This window comes from Blennius ocellaris (assembly GCF_963422515.1).
Source record: "Blennius ocellaris genome assembly, chromosome: 4".
Taxonomy (NCBI): Eukaryota; Metazoa; Chordata; class Actinopteri; order Blenniiformes; family Blenniidae; genus Blennius; species Blennius ocellaris.
Genome location: NC_137653.1, coordinates 16,175,418 through 16,197,031, shown reverse-complemented (window position 1 = coordinate 16,197,031; position 21,614 = coordinate 16,175,418). Strand labels below are relative to the sequence as shown.

The window sequence follows — 21,614 nt, the reverse complement described above, 5'->3', positions numbered from 1 at the left end:
TTTTCTTCCTATGATCCTACATTCAACAATTTCACACAAGCTTGTAATATTCACATGAAGGATTTATATTTGGATCATATTTGTTGAACACATGACCTCACGAAGCAAATCAAGTCCCAAGGATAGTTTAATTCAGCCCGTAGGCCGACCTTGCAAAGTGTAAAGATTCCAAAAAAGATTTCAACTACAACTTTTCAATAGAAATGTAGTATTAATCCACTTCGGGTCAATCTGCTGCACAACTCATAACACAACATTGTGACACAATATTGAACAACAGACGGTAACTACACCCAGAACTGAGTGATTAATGAATGCAACAGTGAAAGCAAACATTATTGCTTATTATAACGTATGAAAGCCATACAATAAAGATAAGAATGTGAAAATGTTCATTTTGAAGGCTGCATAAACTCTGTTACCTTTTTTTTTTAATGTTAAGCATTTTGGTGGAAAAGATTTTCACTCTCTTCTCTAAAATCAGGTTGTTGATGAGGGTAAGTTGAAGGTAAATAGTTTATTTGTTGTGTTAACATTTTACCGATCCAGCCAAATTGTAATCAAATTAGGCTGAATGGGGTAAAATAACTTCAGACAAAGTCACGAGTTCCTTTCTTAACCATGTTATCCTTCATTAGGCCCTGTTCATTCTGTCCCTTGTGTGTGGAAATGAACTCCTTTCAACTGCAATTCAAGTCCTCAATGGAAGCATTGTCAGGCTTGTTTCAGGTTTCAGTTCATTTATCCCACTTTGATCATTTTTGTGGCATACAAATGGGCCTATCAAGCACGGAGCGGAAAGGCATCAGTTCTTGTTTACTTAAGTGACTTTTTTTTCTTTCTAATTTTGTTATTTTGAAGCTGATTTTGACACAATTGATTGTTCACCTCAACTCCCTCCCCAGTCACCTCGATAAGGTGTGATGGAGGTTAATTACACAACAGTGAGTACAGTAAAACTTCAGAATTTCTCCAACTGCTTCTCCACAAAGTGATAACGTGTCATTAGTTTATTCCCCAGCTTACACAAGGTTGTCCTTCCAAAATCATTTTGTTTACATTATGTTTTCCGTCCATGTCCTGTCTCAGTGGTCTCTGGTGGGGTGGCAGTGTTGACGGCTGTCATAACACTGTATTAAATTGGAGACTCAAAATTGAAAATAGTGGTCACTCTGCTGCTGGGTGCACTGGCACCAGAGAAGTTAAACCGCTAAAAATGACCTGCAATTACAAACACATGACAGCACAGTCAGCTCGTCAAGAAAAACAATCCTAAAATCCTCACAATTCATGTTAAATGTGTAAATACGTATATACCACCTCACTCTGAAGTACATTTAGTTACTAAGTCAATAAATAACAACTTCGAAGAAAAAGTAATTTCCAAAGTTTTTGACGCCACCTTCACACAGGAATATTTAATTAAATTTTAATTTAATAATTTTTTGGCATAGTAGTTCAGTGAAAGAGAATAATGAATGCAGGCGAACCACAATGTGTACAAACATGTTACCAGAATATTTCTCCTATAAATACATATTTATATACTTGTACACACACTCTGCTCATCACCCTATAATAGCTGTGCACTTCCTGCTGCATTGTTGCTGCCTGTCAAAAGGTCTGAGCACAACATTTTTTAATCCATATTTTTTGCATGAAAGGACGAGAAGAAAAGATTTCCAATTATTCTTGAAATGGATTAAATATTTTCTTTACCGTAATTGTTTGCTGTTGTGTTGTGGCTTTTGCTGCTGCCACCAATGTTTGCTTGGACATTTGTGGTTGTGGCTACACATTTAGCAACGAAGTGGTACAAAACACTTTAGTTGCTTCAAAATTCTTTGTTGCATATTTTATTTGAGTCATAGTCTTTTCCTCACTTCCATTCCAGAGTTATTTGAAACAGAAACTTTCCGTCCGGGAGGCTGAACAAGACGCTCACATCTGTTTCATGCATCACATCCTGCAACTGTTCTTGGACATGTTCCATACAGTTGTTTGCTGAAAGGAAGCTTCTCGCTGTACATACATTTTTTATAACTGTGTCTTTTACTAAATAGTTAATCAAAATTAAAACGCTACTGCTGCTGATGTAGCTAGTCCTCCATTAAAAACTCTCTACTGCTGCGATTTGAAACCAAACCCACAGTGAAACCAGATCAAATATTATTGAAGGAAATATCACATCTCAAGAGATCTATGAAAGGCTTTTTTTCTAATAGTTTTCCTCCCAGACTACACTCTCCTGCACTTAAGTGCTTCACAAAATACAACACCAGCAGTAATTTTGCATATCTACTCCAGTTGAGTCACAGCCTTTCTCTGTCCGCTGGCCTGCACACTTTGGCACTGCCTCCTTTGTGCTGCAGTTCAGTGGCCATGTTGTGTCTACAATCTCACACAAATGAGATAACGATGTCAGGAGCAGCTGGGACGGTAACAATTATCTGTTTATTGCCAAAAGCAGCCAATATGTAACTTGGCAGTGGCTGGAGTCTTTCAATGGGAGCCTAATGTCACAGATGTTCAGCCGAAGCAAACACTGAGCACCTTCCCTGAGCTGTGAACACAAACACTCGATAGCCAACACCTCACAACACTGAAAAGCCATCTCACTAATGTCTCCTCGATTTATGTATGCATTATCAACTACAATAAAAAGTCAGTTTAATTGTTTAGGATTTTATTTGATCTGTGATTGATTTTCTTAAACCCCCTTGCTTTGACACAAGAAAAAAAACCCAGAACAATAACGGTCTTTCCTAAATAATTACAACACAAAGGGAGGGGTCATTTTTTCTAATAATTTAATTTAAAAGTTGATTGTAGTGCTGCTATACATATTGGCTGTCGAACAGAAAATCAGCCTGTTGAATTGAAAAAAGTCCAAACTCGCCAGTCTACACGTTCACTTGATCACTTCACACTGAAATCCTTCAAATTGTTTGAACATTATCAGGTGTTCCAATACATTGAATCTGGTGCCTGTGATTTGTCCTCTGCAGGCAATCCTGTTTCAGAAATATATGCACAGTTACACCGTGGAGAAAAAAAAATATTAATGATATTCTGTTCAGTCAATTTCATTAAAAGACTATGTTTTAGTATTAAGAAAAGTTGGAGCTGAAAAAAACGTGTTCAATGACAGTCCATCATTCTTTTAACATAATTTGGCTTTAGGTCTCCTCTGGGACCGCTCCTGTCAACATGATGTCTGAACCAAATGGATCTTCTGGCACCATTTCTCTCTTCTGTTTGTACGTTTGTCCTTTATACCCAGAGGAGGTTCAAATAAAATGGATGGGCAGATGAGAGGATCTTGCACAGACAACTGTCACTCACAGTCATTTAACAGATTGTCTATTTTTGTCAGTCTGCCACTGATACGCTGCCTGTGCACCAGAGGCCATAGCACCTCTATAAGTATATATTTGATTCCTTTAGAGTCCAACTCTGTAGCAACGGTTTATTATCAGCTCCCTGTGTCTCCCAAGCACTAAAACAACTGGCTTTGTTTTATTTTGGGATGGTTGTATATTTTTTTCTTTTCAAGTAATCAATTAAATAGCAGAAGTATAAACAACATTTCTAAAATGTATGGCTAAATTCCACTGTGAGGAGAAAAACTTTGACATATTTAAAATAAGTAACTATTAGTGTCTTGGAAAGACTCCTGACTGCATTGTATTGAAGGAGAAACTTTTTGTTTGTTTGTTTGTTTTAGTTCAGATTATAGCACCAAAACAGCTTCTAAAATATATTCTATGATTCAATGCACAATCATAATTTTAAACAGCTTGAACTGTATTGTGAGGTCCCACAACGGTACAATCCAAATCATATCCCAGATGTGTTGGGTTAGGGAGTTCCAGAGTGTATAGAGGCAGATATGGAGAAGGCTCTATCTCTCATATTTCTCTCATAATTTTTATGACATGCCAAGTTTGTTGTCCAATTTTTAAAATGTAGGGCATATTGCATTTCTCCCTAATGAAATCTAAATAAAAATGAAGCTGCGTTACCTGCTTCTGGGCCGTGACTGAAAGTGAAGCTACACAGTCGAGGTCAACTTATAATTATCAAAGTAGAGACTTTGGTGCAGCTGTTCTGCTCACAGTAGGAGAGGCCAGCTAAGATGATTTAAGCACCTGTGAAGGATGGGCAACCTTTGAAGCTGTATCTAGCCTGACCTACATGAGCGGGCCTGGGGGAGACCAACACGCAATCTGGCAGCGGAAAAATGGCTTATGGAAATTTAATAAAAATCACACTTGACAAGGAACAGTGAAACAAGGCAGGAAAGTTATCTCCCTTTTTTCTTTTTTTCTTTTTCTTTTTTACTTTTTGGAGTTACGACTCCGCTGGCTTTCAGATTACCTGTTGACCTTTGTCTGAACAATGGTCCACTCGTAATTTTGTTGAATACCACTTCGAAGAGAATGTCTATACTATATCCTGACACAAGTTTTTTTTTTTTAAATACTCATTTCCAATACTTGATTTCAATAATTGTGCTAAATATTAAGAACCAGACTTTGAAAAATGTATGTGATTTAGTTCATTTTTGCATTTCCTTGTTGTGTAGAAAGATGACAAATGTAGCCTACAAATGGAAATTTTACTTCATTTGCCATTTGAAAAGGGCACTCACACTGGGACAAAAAGGGCAAAGGCTCTGGTCTATGAGCCCCCGCCACTTCAACTTTCCATTCAAGATCCCCAAAACAGGACATCATAGCCAACATAATGCATGTAAGTTGACACAGAGAGGTCAAAGTGTCTGCACAAATTCAGCTGTAACATTAAACTTACTTCAACTTAATTAAAAGTGGAATCATTATAAACTTTTTATCGAAAAATGTTTGACAAGACAACTACTAGGGATTTCTGAAACCCATGGGGGCATTACGGACAGACACCACTGTCGGTGTTGACAAATAGATTTATGACAATGGTGCCTATATAGAAAGCTCTGGAGCTCTGACTAGTGGCAGGTGGTGGGCAGAAGTGAAATTTTTTGAACAAACTTGAGATTGGAGATGGTTTATCAAAATTGTGATTTTAAGGTTAGTTTTATCTTCAGACTCAAATCTCTCATCACCATCTTAAACAAAGGATAAGCTGCATTCTGTTAATTGACCTCCACTAACGATCTTTTTATATGGACATCTACACTGTGGTGTATGTGTGCAGCGAAAGCAGAGAAAAGTGATGACAGAAGTATAATTAGTGAATGCAGCAGCAAGTGAGCAAGGTCTGGAGAGAAGTGAGAGACTAATCCTTGAGAATTAATTAGCAGACTTTGAAGTCCACGTTGGCTTCCTCCACGGAATGGACCAACCAGAACTAAATGATGAACTACAATCTTTGGAATCAAGGTGGGACAATGTGCAGATTCAACCTCACTGTCAATCAAAAAAAAAAAACAATCAGTTTCAGATTGCTTTACAAGCTGCACCCACACCACTCTGTTGGCTTGGAATCCAGTATTGCAAAAGGGACTTGAGGTGATAAATTGCACACTGCACATAACGTTTGTTTATGAAAAGGAAATGAGGGAAACTCGTGCAATAAACTTTACAGGATATGAACCAAATCTATGAAGGTGGAAGTAGGACAGCATTTTATTTTCACACATCAAGCAGAATTACTACAGCTTTGTTGTCTGCCTCTGCAAACCACTGGTATTGATAGTATTATTGAAACGTACCACAAGTGACAAAATAAGTGAGGATTCAGCAAACTCAATGCGGTCCAAAGTGATACAAGCTGTCATTTATGAACAAAATGACTGGCCAATGTAAGACAAATAACTACTTATATCCACATTAAGCAAGACTTAACCTTTATCAGGCAACTAGTAGCAGCTAACCTCATGAGGTTTGTGTGAGTGAAGGAGAAGAGGAAACTTCATCAGACCTCTGCAAGACTTTGGATTTTATCTGTTAGTTCTTCTGAGGTTCTGTCAATCAGGAGAAAAAATATTTCCCCAAGTGTCAGGCTTGAAAGGTGATGATAGTGGAGGTTGTAGTCAGTATGTGCAAAACAGTGGTTCAAGTCCCTAAAGGCACTAACATTCAATGTTAACCTCCACCAGCAACCTTTGTTACCACTGAGCTAATAAGAGATGCCGCAGAGCAAAGGCAACAGCCCGGAGGGGAATCGCCAAAACACAACAGTCAATCATTAATATTTATATTATACCATTAGGTTAATGAACATCCAGGAAGCAATGTAATGAGGCAACAATAGATGTGTCCCAAAACAACCTCAAACATACGGTCATAACGGACATTAATAACAATAATATTTTCCATAAAAAAAAAAAAAATGAACTTTTGGGCTTGTTTGTGTGTCTGATACATTTGTATGATTGAATATGTTTGATATAAGTGATTTTTTTCCTTTTAGTATTTTTGTCAATAGCATCTTGAGATATATAAATTATAAAAATGGTAAATGGACTTAACTTGCATTGTGCCTTTCAACTGTGTACAAAATGCTTTACATCGTTAATCACATTCACCCATTCACACACACATTCACACACCAGCGGAGGCTGCACCCATGCAAGGCGCTGTCACTCATATAAATGAGGAGTGCTGGATAACCTGATGTGTGCAGAGCATTGCAAAACACAGGCAGCAGCATACAGAGTGGATCTTTGCAACTCGTAGACACCGTAACATCGGTCAAGATATCTATTTATGACATGCATGTGTTAATACATGCGGTAAACACTTATCGCTTTAATGAGAGAAGCTGATCTTAGGTCAGGTATCATCAGCGAGGACATGTTGCAGTAAATCAGGAGACAATCAGGAAAGCAGCCAGACTTAACACACAGGCCTCCACTCCTCAGGTCAGAGAGTCCAGCCAACTGAATGTTATTTAACTTCTTCAACCATTGAGATGATTTCTGAAGATAGCTTCTCAAACATTGTCTGTTGCTAAGGCACTGTTAGCAATTAGAGGTAGATTGCATGAAAATATCCTGATAGTTTTATACCAGGAGCATCTGCATTGTCAAATATGTTTGAAAGACAGGGGCAGGAATGCTGGGAGGTACCAAACTACTTGTCTAAAACAAAATGTTTCCCTGTCTAACAAGTGATAAAAAGTAATCTGCAACTATTGATCAGGTATTTCATTACATGGAGCCAGAGAAGAGGACCCCAGCTAAACTCCCTACATTGATCCCAAAGCCACAGAAATAAATCTCTCTGGTATCACAACCACGTTCCCAGAATAAAAGCAGATCCTTTTGGCTGTTTGGCACTCCAACACCACCCATCATCAGACAAAAACGTCAACCTTCAATTGGTTTCAGACACTCATAGTCTTGTGATGCAGTTTGTTCTTACTACCTCTTTCCCATAAGACAATCTTTTACTCTCTCAACATCCCTTCTTTAAATCATTTATGAGTTTCTTATGAATACGTTTCAGTTGGTGGATGTAAATACATGTAACTATTGCCTCAAGATTACAGATATTATCGTCATGTGTGATGGGGGTCGACCTCCTTCCATTTATCGCTGTGTTGTCATCCATGACCTGGTTATTCATATCATCCGGAATCCACCACAGTATTTATTGCATTTTTCCACTAGTCTGTAACCATCTCGGGTTTTTCTACAGGCTGTGCTTTTCTGTGCCCTCATTTCTTTTCCTCAACACCAGCAGTTTAATTGTCTTCTGAGCCCACAAGTCAGACCTATTGATTCTGATAGGCTCAACTTTTGAAATATCAGATTTTCTAAAATTATTGTACAAAGCCTCCATGCATTTCCGGTTCTCTTTATCTATTTTTCTTACAAATCAAGTGTTTTGTGTATATTGCCCCAGTGCTGAATGTATGTGTCAAAGGAATGAACAATAGAGGCTGGGACGTTCCTGTTGATTATCCTGCTGCATGATTCTTAGTGAAGGCTCTATTCTTTCCAGAAGACATGGCTTTGCGTGGCTGAGCAACCCAATTTCCATCTCAATAGTGAAATCCAGTTTGTAATCAAAGGCTGACACATCCCACTTTCAGTCTTCGGTTAAGATTTTGATCAAAAATATTCTTTCATTGTGAGGCTATGTAAAAAAAACAGAAACAATGCTGGAAAAAAAAACTTAGTGGTTATGAGTGTGCTGTTCTGTGTTTATGGTGCAAATGTTTGTGATGAGATGCTGCCATCATTAATACAGGAATGAGTTAAGAATAGTATGAAAATACATAATCTGGTGGAACTTTTTGTTGCAGTTGTTATGTAAGTGGCTGTGTGTGTGTGTGTGTGTGTGTGTGTGTGTGTGTGTGTGTGTGTGTGTGTGTGTGTGTGTGTGTGTGTGTGTGTGTGTGTGTGTGTGTGTGTGTGTGTGTGTGTGTGTGTGTCTCAGGGTGGGGCATTGCCTATCAAAGGATATGGCCGTGGGTGAATGTCGCCATCTTCTGGAGGTGATCTTCTCTACGGGTGGATTACCATCTATTACTACATTCACAGACTTATGACTTTTGGGTAGTTGCTATTTTTCCGGAGACAAAAACAAATCCCTATTTGGATGTTCTGGAGAAATTGTGTCTTAACGTGAGACAGTGGTAGGTTAGGGTAAGGACTGTCTAATAAAAATGTACGGTTTTCCCCAAGTATAATACTTAACGTGTGTGAGCGCGCGCGCGCGCGCGCGCGCGTGTGTGTGTGTGTGTGTGTGTGTGTGTGTGTGTGTGTGTGTGTGTGTGTGTGTGTGTGTGTGTGTGTGTTAGGCTTCATGTATAAATGTGGCTGTAGCAATGGTGTACTGCTAGACTTAAGGGTTACATACTGTGCTTTATTTATTTATTTTGTTAGGAGGGGCTGTTTTTTTTACTCCACAATCTTTGCAGGTCAGAATCATATTCAATCTGACATAACGAGTATGCAGTCTAACAGTTAACCTAAAGAGATTTAGGTTAACTGTTAGACTGCATACTCCTTTAAATGTAAATTAAAAACTGCTTGCAGCACTCATTCAGTGGACGCAAGTAAGGCGTTGCTGTCACCATGACAACCATCATGTTTTCATTAGAAAATATTACCGTTGGACAAAGCGGAGACATTTTCCCAAGTTTATGTCTCTTAAGTTCTAGTGTACATTTTTTCAGTGAGTTCTTCTGAATTTGCCCTTTCAGGTGTATTTTTGGATTTCTTTGCTTGAGCTTTGTACATTCCTTAAAAAGTACCAAAATGAATTACTTTATGAGCTAATGTATGTACTACTGTATGTACAAGACCATTTATGTTTGGTAGATAATTTTGTTGTTTTAATGTTGGATACACAACTTAATTAATAAGCCTGTTCATTTCCCGGCATCCCTCCTATATCCTGTGTAGACTCTCGGGGAGCTGGAGCCAGCTAACTATGGGTGAGAACAGGATACACCCTGTACAGGTCGCCAGTCCATCACTGAGCAAACAGACTGACATACTGCAGCATGGATAGACCGTGCTGTAGTGTTAGTTTAACTCTTTAGCTATTTTAAGAAAATTGCATGAATATTCTCTTATCCATTCTTGTATTGTATAACGTTTATATTTAATTTTTTTAGCAACCTGGCTTGGGCCTTCTTGATTGTATTCTTAAATTCAAAGTATATTTTAAAATTCAGAAAAACAGCTTGCGTACAGTTTGGTCCTCGGGCGTTCGGGTGTTTCCGGTGCTTCGTGCTGGACTCCGGAAGACGCCGAGTGAGCTGCCGCTCCTCTCTTTCCTTCTCCTCCTTCTCTTCTTCCTCGTCCTCCTGCGCCTGCGCAGTCGAAAGCGAAAACAATGGCCCCAAAAGCAGTCAACGTCGAGTGGCAGACGAGTCTAATTATTAAATATCTATTTGAAGACGAGGACGATGTGAGCTGCCGTCAATTAAACGACGAACTGGAAACGGACGGACCTGTGGATGGAGGTGAGTGTGAGCGCGAGCGCGTGTGTGCGGTGTTCTCTGTGTTTGTGCGAATGAGGGCTTGCTGTAATTACTACGTTGCCTAACAGATTAATAAAAATAAAATAAAATAACCCTTCCGTTCTTAAAAGACAACACATGCTTTCGATTTTAGTTTTTACGCAATATACTACGTTTGTGTTCGCGTTTTGCATGAACCCAATAAACCCCCTTAAACCTGTTGACCCTCACTCTTTCTGTACGTGTACCCACAGTTTGTTTGTTTGTTTGTTTGTTGTTGTTGTTGTTGTTGTCGTCGTCAGCCGTGCAGCACAGTACCTCTCAATGCATTGTAAACCCACTTTAATAGGTACACAATGTATCTTGCCATGTTCATTAGCATTATATGACCAGACATGGATGTATCGCATTAACAATTAGTTCAGTAAAGTACTGCTTCAAGAGACTTGTATTGGAAAAAAGAATGAATGAAATGCAACTTTATTCATATTTCCAGTGCAGTTTATATCGGAGGTGTCAGACTGATTTACATACCAACTTGACTTTAAGTGGGCCAGAAAATTAACCCCTCTGGATACCATCTCGCCCTGCTGTTTCAGTGCACAAAAATATGAATAAATCATGAGAAGTTTTCATTTGATTTAATGTATTTTTACAAACTCAGAACGAGTTTAAAATGTTAAAGAAAATTCAGCACAATTTCAACACTATGCCTTTTCAAAGGGCATTATATGACCTTGGTGTGGTACAGTAAAAAATAAATAAATAAATTCCTGCTATTGCAAGGTACCTTTCAGCATTCATGTCTTTATAAGTGTACCCCACAAAGTATTATATCAATAACTTCTGGGGCTTACACTTGGATTGTTGTGTTGGCTACACTGATTAAAACACTCCAATCTCCAGTAAAGGAATTGGCATCATTTCCTGGAAAGAGTCTACTGAATACCTTCTTTGTGGAAACATGATTGACACTCATGATTTGCACCATGTAATCAAGAACTGAAAGGCACTTCCCCATTAAGTAGAAAGAAAATAACTTCTACTTAGACTGTGATTGTTAGAGATTAACAATGAGAAAGCTGTTTGCTTAGGGATAAAACCTAATTACAAACGTTCACAGTATTGTGATTTATTTTAGGTTAATTTAGTCACACTTAAGTGCAATTTACTCAATGTATTCTACTTCAATCCTTTTACAAAAAAAGACACAAAAAAACTGCCCACTATTCGAATTCATGCAATCTGAACTTTTCTTTATTTTGTCTTTTTGTGTCTTTTGTATTACAAAATACCTTTTGTAAATTAACTTTGGGTTTTTTTCAAAAAGTAATTTTATTTTTAATTTAGTCAAATTTAAGCAATATTATGTGTATTTTTACTCGAGTAAACATCCCAAACTTTTTTCATAGGACAGCTCTGCTATAAATCCTGGATGTTTTGTTTAGTAGTTTTGCAAAAAACTGTTGGGGAAGAAAATCTACAGATTTTCTACATATCACCACACACGAGATGGGGTTGAAGTGATCAAAATATATTGAGAAAAATACATGTATAATTTTACAAAACTCGTGCTGAAAAGTGATTTCATATGTACACACTAGTGTCCAGGGGACTGCCTTGTTGTTTCAGTGGAGCTCAAACAATCAGCATCAGTGTTTCACTTCCAATTACTTCAGCCTTCAACGTCTATGTGACAGTTTGACACACCTCCACTGTAATTCCTCCCTGAGATGTAATCAAGAAAACATGCCGACTCTCATTACGTTCAGATGTGGCAATGGAGACTAAAAACAGACCTTTAGAGAATTTTGGAAGATTTTTATACTATTATAATTCCTAATTTACCAATATGCTTACATCTAAATCTGTTTTTCATACACCTGTAGTTTGCAGTGAGGTTCTGCTGGGCTGCATTATCTTGAGAGGTGTTGCGCCTTCTTTGATTCCCCCTCTTTCACCTGCATGAAACAGGAATGTTCTCTCCAGTTTTAGACGATTCCCTCTCCTGCCTGTGCAAGTTTAATCTCACCCAGATTCCTCTAGAGAGGACACACTTGTTCCAACATTACTGCACACTTGCTTGATCACATTTTAGACTTGATCCTAAGATTGTATTAAGAATGTTTATGACAAGGAGAAAACTGATTCTTAATGACTTCACTTGGGTTTATGTATCTCTGGCAGGACCATGTGAGGAATTATTGGCATTAAATAAAAAAAAAAAAAAAAAAGTTTAGATTGGCTCTTCAGAGCCTCGTTTCTGTTATTTAATTTACTGTGTTCTTCTTTTTAAAGTGGACTATACAGTTGTTTTGAGTTGGTTTTTTCCTTCAGAACCTGCTGTGTGAATAAATGTATTATTCAATTTTTTTGTATAACAAAGTGCTCTTCTTATTTTGCAGATGACAGTTTTGATCCAGTTCTGATTGCGGATAAATTGAGGCGTATTGGTGATTCCCTTCATGAAGACGCTACATTTAAAGCTGCTTTGACTGACCTGAAGCAAGCAGCAGCACAAGAGGTCAACCACATCTTTTACTCTGCATGTCACTCATTGAGAATTTTAAAACCCATTTGTTACTGAAGTGTGCTTAAAAACATGTACTTAAATAATTGCAATCCACATAGAAACTCAAAGAAGTGAAAAAAAATTACAGCTATATGGAAATATTTGTTTCTTTTACTTAAAAAACACACATTTCGCGTCGTCTTTTTACTTTTTTATTCTGCCTTTTTTTTCTGGCTTTTTTTTTCTTCAGGTTTTGCTTAAAAGAAAACAACCTTCATATGTGTTTTTTTTTTTTCCTGCTCCATCAACATGTTTTCCTGAAATATCAGTCTCTCCCATTTTGCCCTAATAGTCTGTCTGTACACATCCACGCAGTGCAGCAGTATGGCGGCAGTCAGCTCATCCCATTTTTCCCTCCAAATCCCTCCCCCAGGCCTTGGAAGCGGCATTCAGCCACAGTGTGGAGGTCCTCTGCGAGACTCGGCTCGCCTCGTCCGCCGAGGTGGCTCCAGAGATGCAGCTAATCACGGCTTCTGTGGCCTTCGGGCTTTACGTATACAAATCAGTCCCAGAGCTGAAAAGCAGAGTCCAGCACGTCATGACTTCATTCATCAACAGACGGGTGGGACCGTGGATCACTCAGCAGGGTGGATGGGTGAGTTTAGTTAAAAAAAAACAAAAAAAATTTCTTAACTAACTATAGCAGGCATATGTCATTAGAAGTGTTTACAGACACAAAGTTTAGTTTCGTTTTTACACAACCGTCTCTCGTTTCGCCAGAATTCCTCCTCTGTTAATGTCCGTCCCCTTCCAGTTTGTCTTCGTCACCACACCTCACTGAAACGTTGCTACACAGCCTCGGGCCTGTCGCTCCGTCATGCTGACAGAATACTGCTCCAACGTGGGTTCATCTTACTGCTTTTGGCAGCTCAACAGAAATATTAGCTCATTTCAGAGGCAGTAGCCAAATATTTGTCAAACTTTAATACTGTAAGTACTCAACGACTTACCAACTACTTTTACTTTATTGTTCCATCCACTGAACTTGTAATCACTTCAACTAATGTTTAGAAATAGAAATGTGGCAACATACTAAAATATTAGTTACTTTTTATCAATTTATTTGCATTTTTATAAGTGAGCAAAACTCAGACAACAGCAGTTTGGCTTCTGAGGAAACGTAGATATGAAGCAAGAATGATCTCTGTTAGAGCAATAAAGTTATGAGCCTTAAAAAAGCAGATCAAAGGTTCAAACGTACATTGAGATCGAGGCCTGACTCAATAGTGACGTGTGATTCTTCCAGGCCTCGCCTGTAAAAGAGGTAGTTTGAGCTGAAGCAACTGCCTGGTGAGATTAAATAAAAGAACATGGTTTTGTAGATTACATGGTATAAATTCTATTTGTGTAAAATTGCATTTAAAAAAAAAAAAACAGTTTTAAAAGCACAAGTATTTGACATCACTCATTGAAGTGAGCTGCTGTCAGATTATTCACTAATAATCAATATTGTAAGTACAGTTTTTATTTTCATGTTGGTAAATCTTTACACATTTTTACTCTCTTTATTTCTCTTTGTCATGAATGTGCCCTTCAAATTGATCATACAGTGTAATCAAAGTTTGCATTGTAACACTGTTTTGATATTGATTCTGTCATTTCTTGGCACAGACTCGTTGTATTTGATTTTCTGCACTCATAATGGACATTTTTTTTTACAAGAGCTACGAAAGATCGCAATTTGAAAAAGTTTGATCGCATTTCTCAGCTTTTAGTTTGAGGACAGGCCCTGACGCTCTGTCCCTGGCGTGTTTGTTCTCTTTTCAGGACAAAGTGACGGGTGTTTCTGTCTGAATCTCACTCTTGGAGCCCGCCCTCTTTATCTGATGACCAGCAGAGCCAACGGTGGTGCTAAATCCTCTTTGCTGTTGAGTTTCTTTTTTGAGACAATCCTATCTCGTGCTGTCGTCATATTTTAAATCAAGAATAGACCAGTCACATAGTTTCATTTCCTCAGGTAATTTCCAAGCAGGTATGGAATGAACAAAAATGATCTGTTCTTTGAATAAATATAGATTTTTTTTTTTCAATCAGAGGGCGCTTGATATTCCATTTTCATCTTCATCACTGCTTGTGCCAATAGGATATGTCTTCAAAATATCAATTAGTGGTGGGGGCTTCTGCTTTTTGGAGGTATTCTTTTTTTTTTTTTTTTTAATTCATCATTTATTTAATCACTTTAGTGTGCCTTTTCTTTTGCTATTGTAATTTCTGCAAATAGAACTCATTAACTATGTTAAATGGTAAATTAAAAATGTTTGCAGTTTAGTGTATTTAAGCGACCTGATCTGTAGAACTTGTTAATGTGTTGTGTCTCTTCAAAATCAGACAATGAAGTACGGGTATTCCAATCAAGCTATTTAACTCTGAGGGATTAAGTGACATGTTTAAATGGAGTCAGACTTTCAAAATGATTCTATTGCACCTGTTCACCTGTTTTGTTTTTTGGTGAAATAAAACGCATGTTGTCTTCAGCCTCCAAGTACATCAGTTAAAAAATGCTTTTCCACCCAGACAAGGTGTTTCCCAGTTTGACACCAAAGGCAGCCAACAATTTAAAGTGAATGCCATGCAGGGTTTGTTTTTTTTCCATGTTGGTTATTGTGAGGACTTTGTTTACTTGATTTTGCCATACAGGCAACAGCACATTATTGTGACTCTAATGAGCACTACTTGAAATTTATGTGGTACTTTTGTTACAGTTTCAATAAAAAAAGGAACTTAAACATGGTGATTTTTCGAATTTATTGCTTACCTATTACTGACCAGCTGAATACATATAAGACAGTTTCTTTTGAGGACCCCCAAGGTCAGTGTATGAAATGAACCTGTTAAAAAAAAAAAAAAAAACCCGTAGAACAACATTCAGTCAAAAGGTAGACCTGACTGTCATCTGTATAGCAGTGAAATTGTATATTGTGTTGCCGTACAGGGAGAAGATAAGCAATAAAGGAAGATGGAGTCTAGGACAGACCTCTGAGGGACACCGATTGTGACTGGAGATGGCTGGTGTGATTAAAAGATTAATGCAAATGATTTTTTTAAGCACTTCTGTACCAGACAGGTTCACATCGTTCGGTCTGGCTCCACTGGTACTAAAGAACAGTTTTTCGTTTTGCTCTCATAATGATCAAAGTGGCTGGAAGACTCACCCTGACCTCACCAATATCTTTGTTACAGGCCGTATTTTAAAGATATCTTTGACGTTCTAATGTTGTCTCCTGCAAGCATGGTCCACATCAAATTATCACTGCCATCTAAACTGGAGCTTTTTCCACAAAGTAGTTACTTGAACTTGCTTTTCATCATATGATGGAACATTTACACTAAAAATCCAACATTACAATGATACATTTATAGAAGCATGTGGCAGAAAATTGAATAACTCCATCTGAGACTCTTCTGATTTTGATGTTTCCTTTTTTGTTTATCATCCTTGGATATCCACATCCTTTTGGCACATCGAGTCTCTAATCTCAAGTGTCAAAGTCCACTCTTGTAAATACTGTGTGGATATTCCTGAAATATTGCCAGTGTAACAAACCTATACGAACTTTGTGGACCCGCATGTCTCAATTTGCAGGTCCAGAGAAATATTGCTGCTCATTATCAAGGTTGACATTGTGTGAGAAGTAAGGAAAATTCCACGCATGCAGTTTTCGAATGCGTCTCAGACATTTTAATCAGATGGATTCTGAGGAATGTAGGGGAGCAGCTGGAAATGGAGAAATTACACTCAGCAAGTAAATCCAGCAAAGTACTTGAGATAAAAAGCCTGCCAGTCCTTAGTAATAACTTGTCTGGTTGAGCTTGCTGTGCAAACAAGTTTGTTATGGATTCATGGGCTGAAAGGAAAAGGTTTATCTCAACTGTAGTTGTATTTTCTTTTCATAGTCACTTTTTAGATTAATAATTCTCTCGTATGAATACTTGACGCCTCTCAGACACATACTTGTACACAGGAGATGGTTTTCACTGAGGTAGAAGACATCCTATTAGTGGCACTTGTGCAAACAAAATACGGTTTGTATATGCATCATTAAGAAGTCCCTTTAATGAATTTGCACTCAGACAGATTTGGGTGTGCATGTGTGTGTGTGTTATATTGGGACTTTAGGGGAACTAGAATGCCTGGAGAATACACACACTGAAAGCAGTTTATAAAAATCTGCTAAAGATTAACAAATTCTGGTCACAATGAACTGCAGCCATGCAGTCTGATCATATTTTATCCAAATTCAGTTCATAATCAGAACCACTGATCTGCTCAGGTAACGACATAATGCCAGAAGACTGCAGTGGCATAAACAAGATTAGATAAATCGGCATTTGCTTTGCTTCCTTGTACTCGATCTTTGTGTCGACATTCACTTGGACCACTTTGTATCTGGGATTGTTACATTGTAGTTTGTTTTGCAAAATAAATAAAAAAAATGAATGGAAATGGGAATAACTTTGAAATGGGTGGGGTGGGGTTTGAATAACAATCAGTCATTGACCACTATCAGGTCTCGGAGGGTGGGTATTCTGTTTTTTTCCTGTGTGAATGTGTGGCTTTTCTGTGAGGTGTCCTCTGTAATTTCTAATATTACAGAATGTATGATCTCCATAATGATCCATTCAATGAGTACATTGGCTTTTGTACTGTGTTGGTTAAATAGCCACCTCCGACCTTGGTCTTTATGAAAGAGTTGATAGAAGATTATTGAAAAAATAAACCTTTTCATGTGAAGAAAATCTAACGTTCTCAATAGAGACCAGCAGAGGGCAGCACGAACAAATGAATGACAAAACACCTGCCCGCACAATATTTCCAACGTGATGAATTATACAGCAACATATATAAGCAGAGGGAGAGGAGACGATTTCATAAGACAAAAAGAACGAACAATCGCTGTTTGTCTACCACCTTCACGCATATGCATCAAATGCTCAAATGTTTGTTGAGCTGGATAAAGTGGTGTGTAAGATGAGTTGATTTCAAACATTTCTTTTATTTGTCTAACTCTGTTGATGTAGACATAATACCTGAAGGCATCACACTGAGAAATAAATGCATCTTCTCCATGAGAAAGATGACCGGTGGTCATGGCATTGCACACAAACCACCTTCACAGGATAATGAATTTCATGGTGAATAAATCTTCAGTGTCATGTTTTTGTTTGGCTCGAAGTAACACGCACAGGTGAGATTCTTTGCCCTGCAGTCCAGTTGTTTGCACAGTGACATCTCTCCACGCGGTGGTTTGACACCTCGAACCAACTCCACGCTAACTTTGTGAGACACAATGAGAATCCAAGAGTCGACGGGCATGAAACTGGCGGAGAGGCAAAGCCAACGAGCAAAACGCTTTTAGGAGCAAAATGATTTCTCACCCTGCAATCTATCCAGGCCTTCTATTATGTGGCCTTTTCATATAGCCACAAGCTTTGCCTTGAGCAAAAAGAGGTGTTTCTTTGATTTAATAAAAAAAATGTATTCATCTAAAATATGATAAAAGTGGACCCAAATGATGTGATGAAGTTTACAAGATAACCCAATGAAATTGCAGTTCACAAGGTGAACAGACATTCGTTATAATTATGGCTCATTAAAGATGCACACCCAAAGATTTTTCATTGTCATCCCAAGTAATTGGGTTCTGTGGTGAACAAATTAAAAATGTGTTCTTGATGCCGTGCTTTGTTGAAACCCTGTTAATTTATGATGTACCTGTATTTCATCAGGCAGCTACTTTTAATGAGTGAGGATCATGTTTTTGTTTTTATTATTCTAGGTCAACAATATGTCTAGTCTTTTCTTATGTGCTATTTTAGTTTCAGAAGAGATCCCTTCACGCCTTGATGCCGCCATAAATGTCAGATGTGCTCTGGCTCAATCCTTCATTACTTCTAAATGAATCAAATTATTCACCTTCTTCAGATCAGTTTGACTTGAGTGACGCTAATAACATTAACGATGGCTCTGCTCCAGCGAGTAATTTAGTGCCGTTTAGCAGGAAATGACAAGTTGCTCTGATGGCTGTGAAGTATTTTTTATCATTTGAGCTCTACATTTTCATCTTGTGACACCAAAAATATAAGAAAACCCCACAAAACCTTTAATAATCAACTGACCTGGATTGTTCTGTCCAACAGCAAACTGTTTGTTGTACATATTGTGAAACCTTTTAAGACTGAGGTCAAAGTACAGTGGTTCGCACTCCTGAGGATACATGGTTCAGTTCTAGGTGAAGGAACCTTTATGTGCACAGTTGGCATGTTCTCCTTGGCGTCTGTTGATTCTCCAGGTTAGTTTTTATCCCACAGGTCAAAAACATGCATGTTTAGTTAACTGGTGATTCTAAATGCCCCATAGGTGATGGAGAGTGTGATGGAGTGGTGATCTGCGTAGGGCATACACTGCCTTCGCCACCAGTCACCCGAACTACAACAGCTTAGAGTCGCGGGAGATGAACTTGGAGTGATGCATCTCCTAAAGCAGTATCGCAGATAGATTAATGGATGTCAGTCCATCTTACTACATATGATCTGATTGGATGATATAGGTGTGAATTTGCTGAGTCAAAAATGTAGAATTACACAATACTGTCACATCCTGCAAATACCGACTTGTTCACAACTCTCATTTGATTCATGGTGCTTCGGATGAACAAAGAAAATTGTAAGTGTACACCAACAGAAAAAGATAAAGCACCAGATTTCTGCTTTTTGACTGCATCTACTGACCTTTTTATTTCGACATACCTTTATAATTAGATATTGACATTTAAATAGCTCATAATAACAGCACACAGTGCTCTGAGCCTGCAGCATTTCATTCTGGTGTCTACATAAATCTAAGCTAAAGATTTTCCTCTGATATTGTCAATATACATGTGAGAATATTGCACAAATTTTGTTTAATTCATCACACTGATTCGGTCAAAATTGATCAACCTTAAAGCCACTATGTGTACAGCTGAAACACGAGTAAACTGGTAAATGACGGGCAGAGGTGCAAACAGATTTCCACATCAGAACAAAATAAGTGTGGTTGGCGACATGGTGACAACTGTCAAGCACTCGATGTTGAAGAATTCAGAAGTTAACATATGACTCATTGGCTGACTCCTGCATTTCTCTGTGATAATAACTTCTGTTGTTTCAATTCATTAAATCCAGTATTTCATGTAAGTCATTTCGCTTAACAAAATGCTGTTTAATGAGATAAGGGCTCTCTAATTCTCAGATTACACTTTAACTTTGAGATAATTACCACATGCAGCTTATTAAATGGATCACTCCTTGTTATATAAAGGATAGAAAACCATTCAGCTGACATCCTGTTGTTAGTGAAAATGGATGGTGCAACACAGATAACGAGCCCCAACTACTTCCTCTATTTGACAGTTTCTGGCACTGCCTTCCTCACTGGCTACTTGTCAATAATGCAAATTCCTGGGCCAAGTTTACCAAAGTTTGTGAAGATGCACAACATCTGAGCAAATCCTCTTATCGCAGTAATCCTACAGCGACTCTATCGGAATTAAGTGTCTTTGTGGACTAAATTATACACATAGTGGCTTTAAAAGTGTGATATACGAGCCAAAACAGAGAAAAGAATCACATGGAAATACTTTTACAAGAGCAGCACATCAAATACAGTGAATACACATGAATGAAAACCTGTTTGTGTGTGTGTGTGTGTGTGTGTGTGTGTGTGTGTGTGTGTGTGTGTGTGTGTGTGTGTGTGTGTGTGTGTGTGTGTGTGTGTGTGCATGCGTGTGTGTGTGTTCTGTACATGTTGTCAAATATATGAGAGTGGTCTTAAGGGTGACCTTCTCTTGAAAGTAAACCCTGGATAACTTCCTCAGCTGTTTTCACACCCATCTCTAATCTCCTCACTTATTCACAAAGCCTCTGTGTCAAAAGACGAAAATTAATGACTATAGTGTTAACCTCTGATAGCGATTGATACATAAAGGTGTGCAGAGAAAAAGTGGGATGCCATCTTTGTCATAGAAACACACACAGCAGTGACTCCAGTAGTTTCCACTATTCCACATACAGCATTGTGAGTTTAAATAAGGGCTCACTGTATGCTGTGACAATGTTCACCACTTCAGAAGGTGGGTTTCACCAGCTGCTCGCTCATTCGCAGCTCGAGATGTCTCACAAATGAACAGCTGTTTGTACACACAGGTCACTTTAAGACAGTATCTTTGATTAACATTTGTACATATTCTCGTTACACACTGTATATATTGTCTGTGTCAGCAGCTTTATAACAACATGTATCTAACATTTTCAAATGTCCAACTGAATCTCCATGAAAACAGTGTTTGCATTGCATGTTTGTTGTTTTCCTTTAAACCACAAGTTCGCTAGTAATGTATGAAGGTCAGTGCCTCCCATTTATTTCACTGATCCTTCTCGTACAAGATAACCTCTAATAGTGATGAAAATTGTAAAAAAAACAAGAACAACAAAAACATACGGTATCTGGAAGCTAGCCATCCCGCAGCATAGAGTCACTAGGGCCCTGATCCTTTATGATTTAATTCATAGTTATTGGTCATTTAAAGAATTAAATTGCATTGGTGCAAAACAGTAATCAACATGGGTGTTTGTAAATTATATGTAAATCATCAAATAGAAAGTTGATGATGATTCTCTTCACAGTTAACCTACATCCTGCAAATTTAAAAATAAACTGCTCCTTTACCCCCTAATGCATTCTGGGTAAAGGAATGAGATGCAAGGACAGGTAGAGCCCAGTCACTTTGATTTGTTCCATCCATGGACTGGAGGAAAGCTGGAGGGACAGGCCTTCACTTACAACCCTCCTGTTCCTTTACAAGCGCTGAACCTGAAATACTTGAAAGTACCTGAAATTAAGTCTGTTTTTCTAAAACTAGTCTATTAGGTTTGGTGCTCATTGTTGTTTGAATGGTGGTCTACTACACTGGTTGTTAATACAAATTGTGTTTTTAATTCTGAAACATGGCAATTAAACATGTTTGCAAAACCATACAATGCCAACACCTGTTCAGGAGATTGAGTTGTCAATAATCACTAAACATAACTGGTGAGTTTCTGTAGCTTAAGGGAAAAAAGGGAGTGAGGATGTGATGCACTA

At 38.1% G+C, this 21,614-nt stretch overlaps 1 protein-coding gene across 1 annotated transcript; it reads left to right on the top strand.

Annotated features, from left to right (window-relative positions):
- The first annotated feature begins 9,792 nt into the window (after positions 1-9,792).
- On the top strand, positions 9,793-15,171 carry LOC308129012 (uncharacterized protein). The gene is made up of 4 exons (XM_080494757.1): positions 9,793-9,924; positions 12,327-12,445; positions 12,867-13,088; positions 14,261-15,171. The coding sequence occupies exons 1-4, from the start codon at positions 9,795-9,797 to the stop codon at positions 14,285-14,287; spliced, it is 498 nt and encodes a 165-aa protein (XP_080350883.1). The 5' UTR covers positions 9,793-9,794; the 3' UTR covers positions 14,288-15,171.
- The last annotated feature ends 6,443 nt before the right edge of the window (positions 15,172-21,614 follow it).

Bases quoted from the DNA above. Each gene is read 5' to 3' on its own strand.
- LOC308129012 (XM_080494757.1), top strand. From the start codon at position 9,795: ATGGCCCCAAAAGCAGTCAACGTCGAGTGGCAGACGAGTCTAATTATT. The intron at 9,925-12,326 runs GTGAGTGTGAGC...CTTATTTTGCAG, and splicing joins GGACGGACCTGTGGATGGAG to ATGACAGTTTTGATCCAGTT. The intron at 13,089-14,260 runs GTGAGTTTAGTT...TTCTCTTTTCAG, and splicing joins TCACTCAGCAGGGTGGATGG to GACAAAGTGACGGGTGTTTC.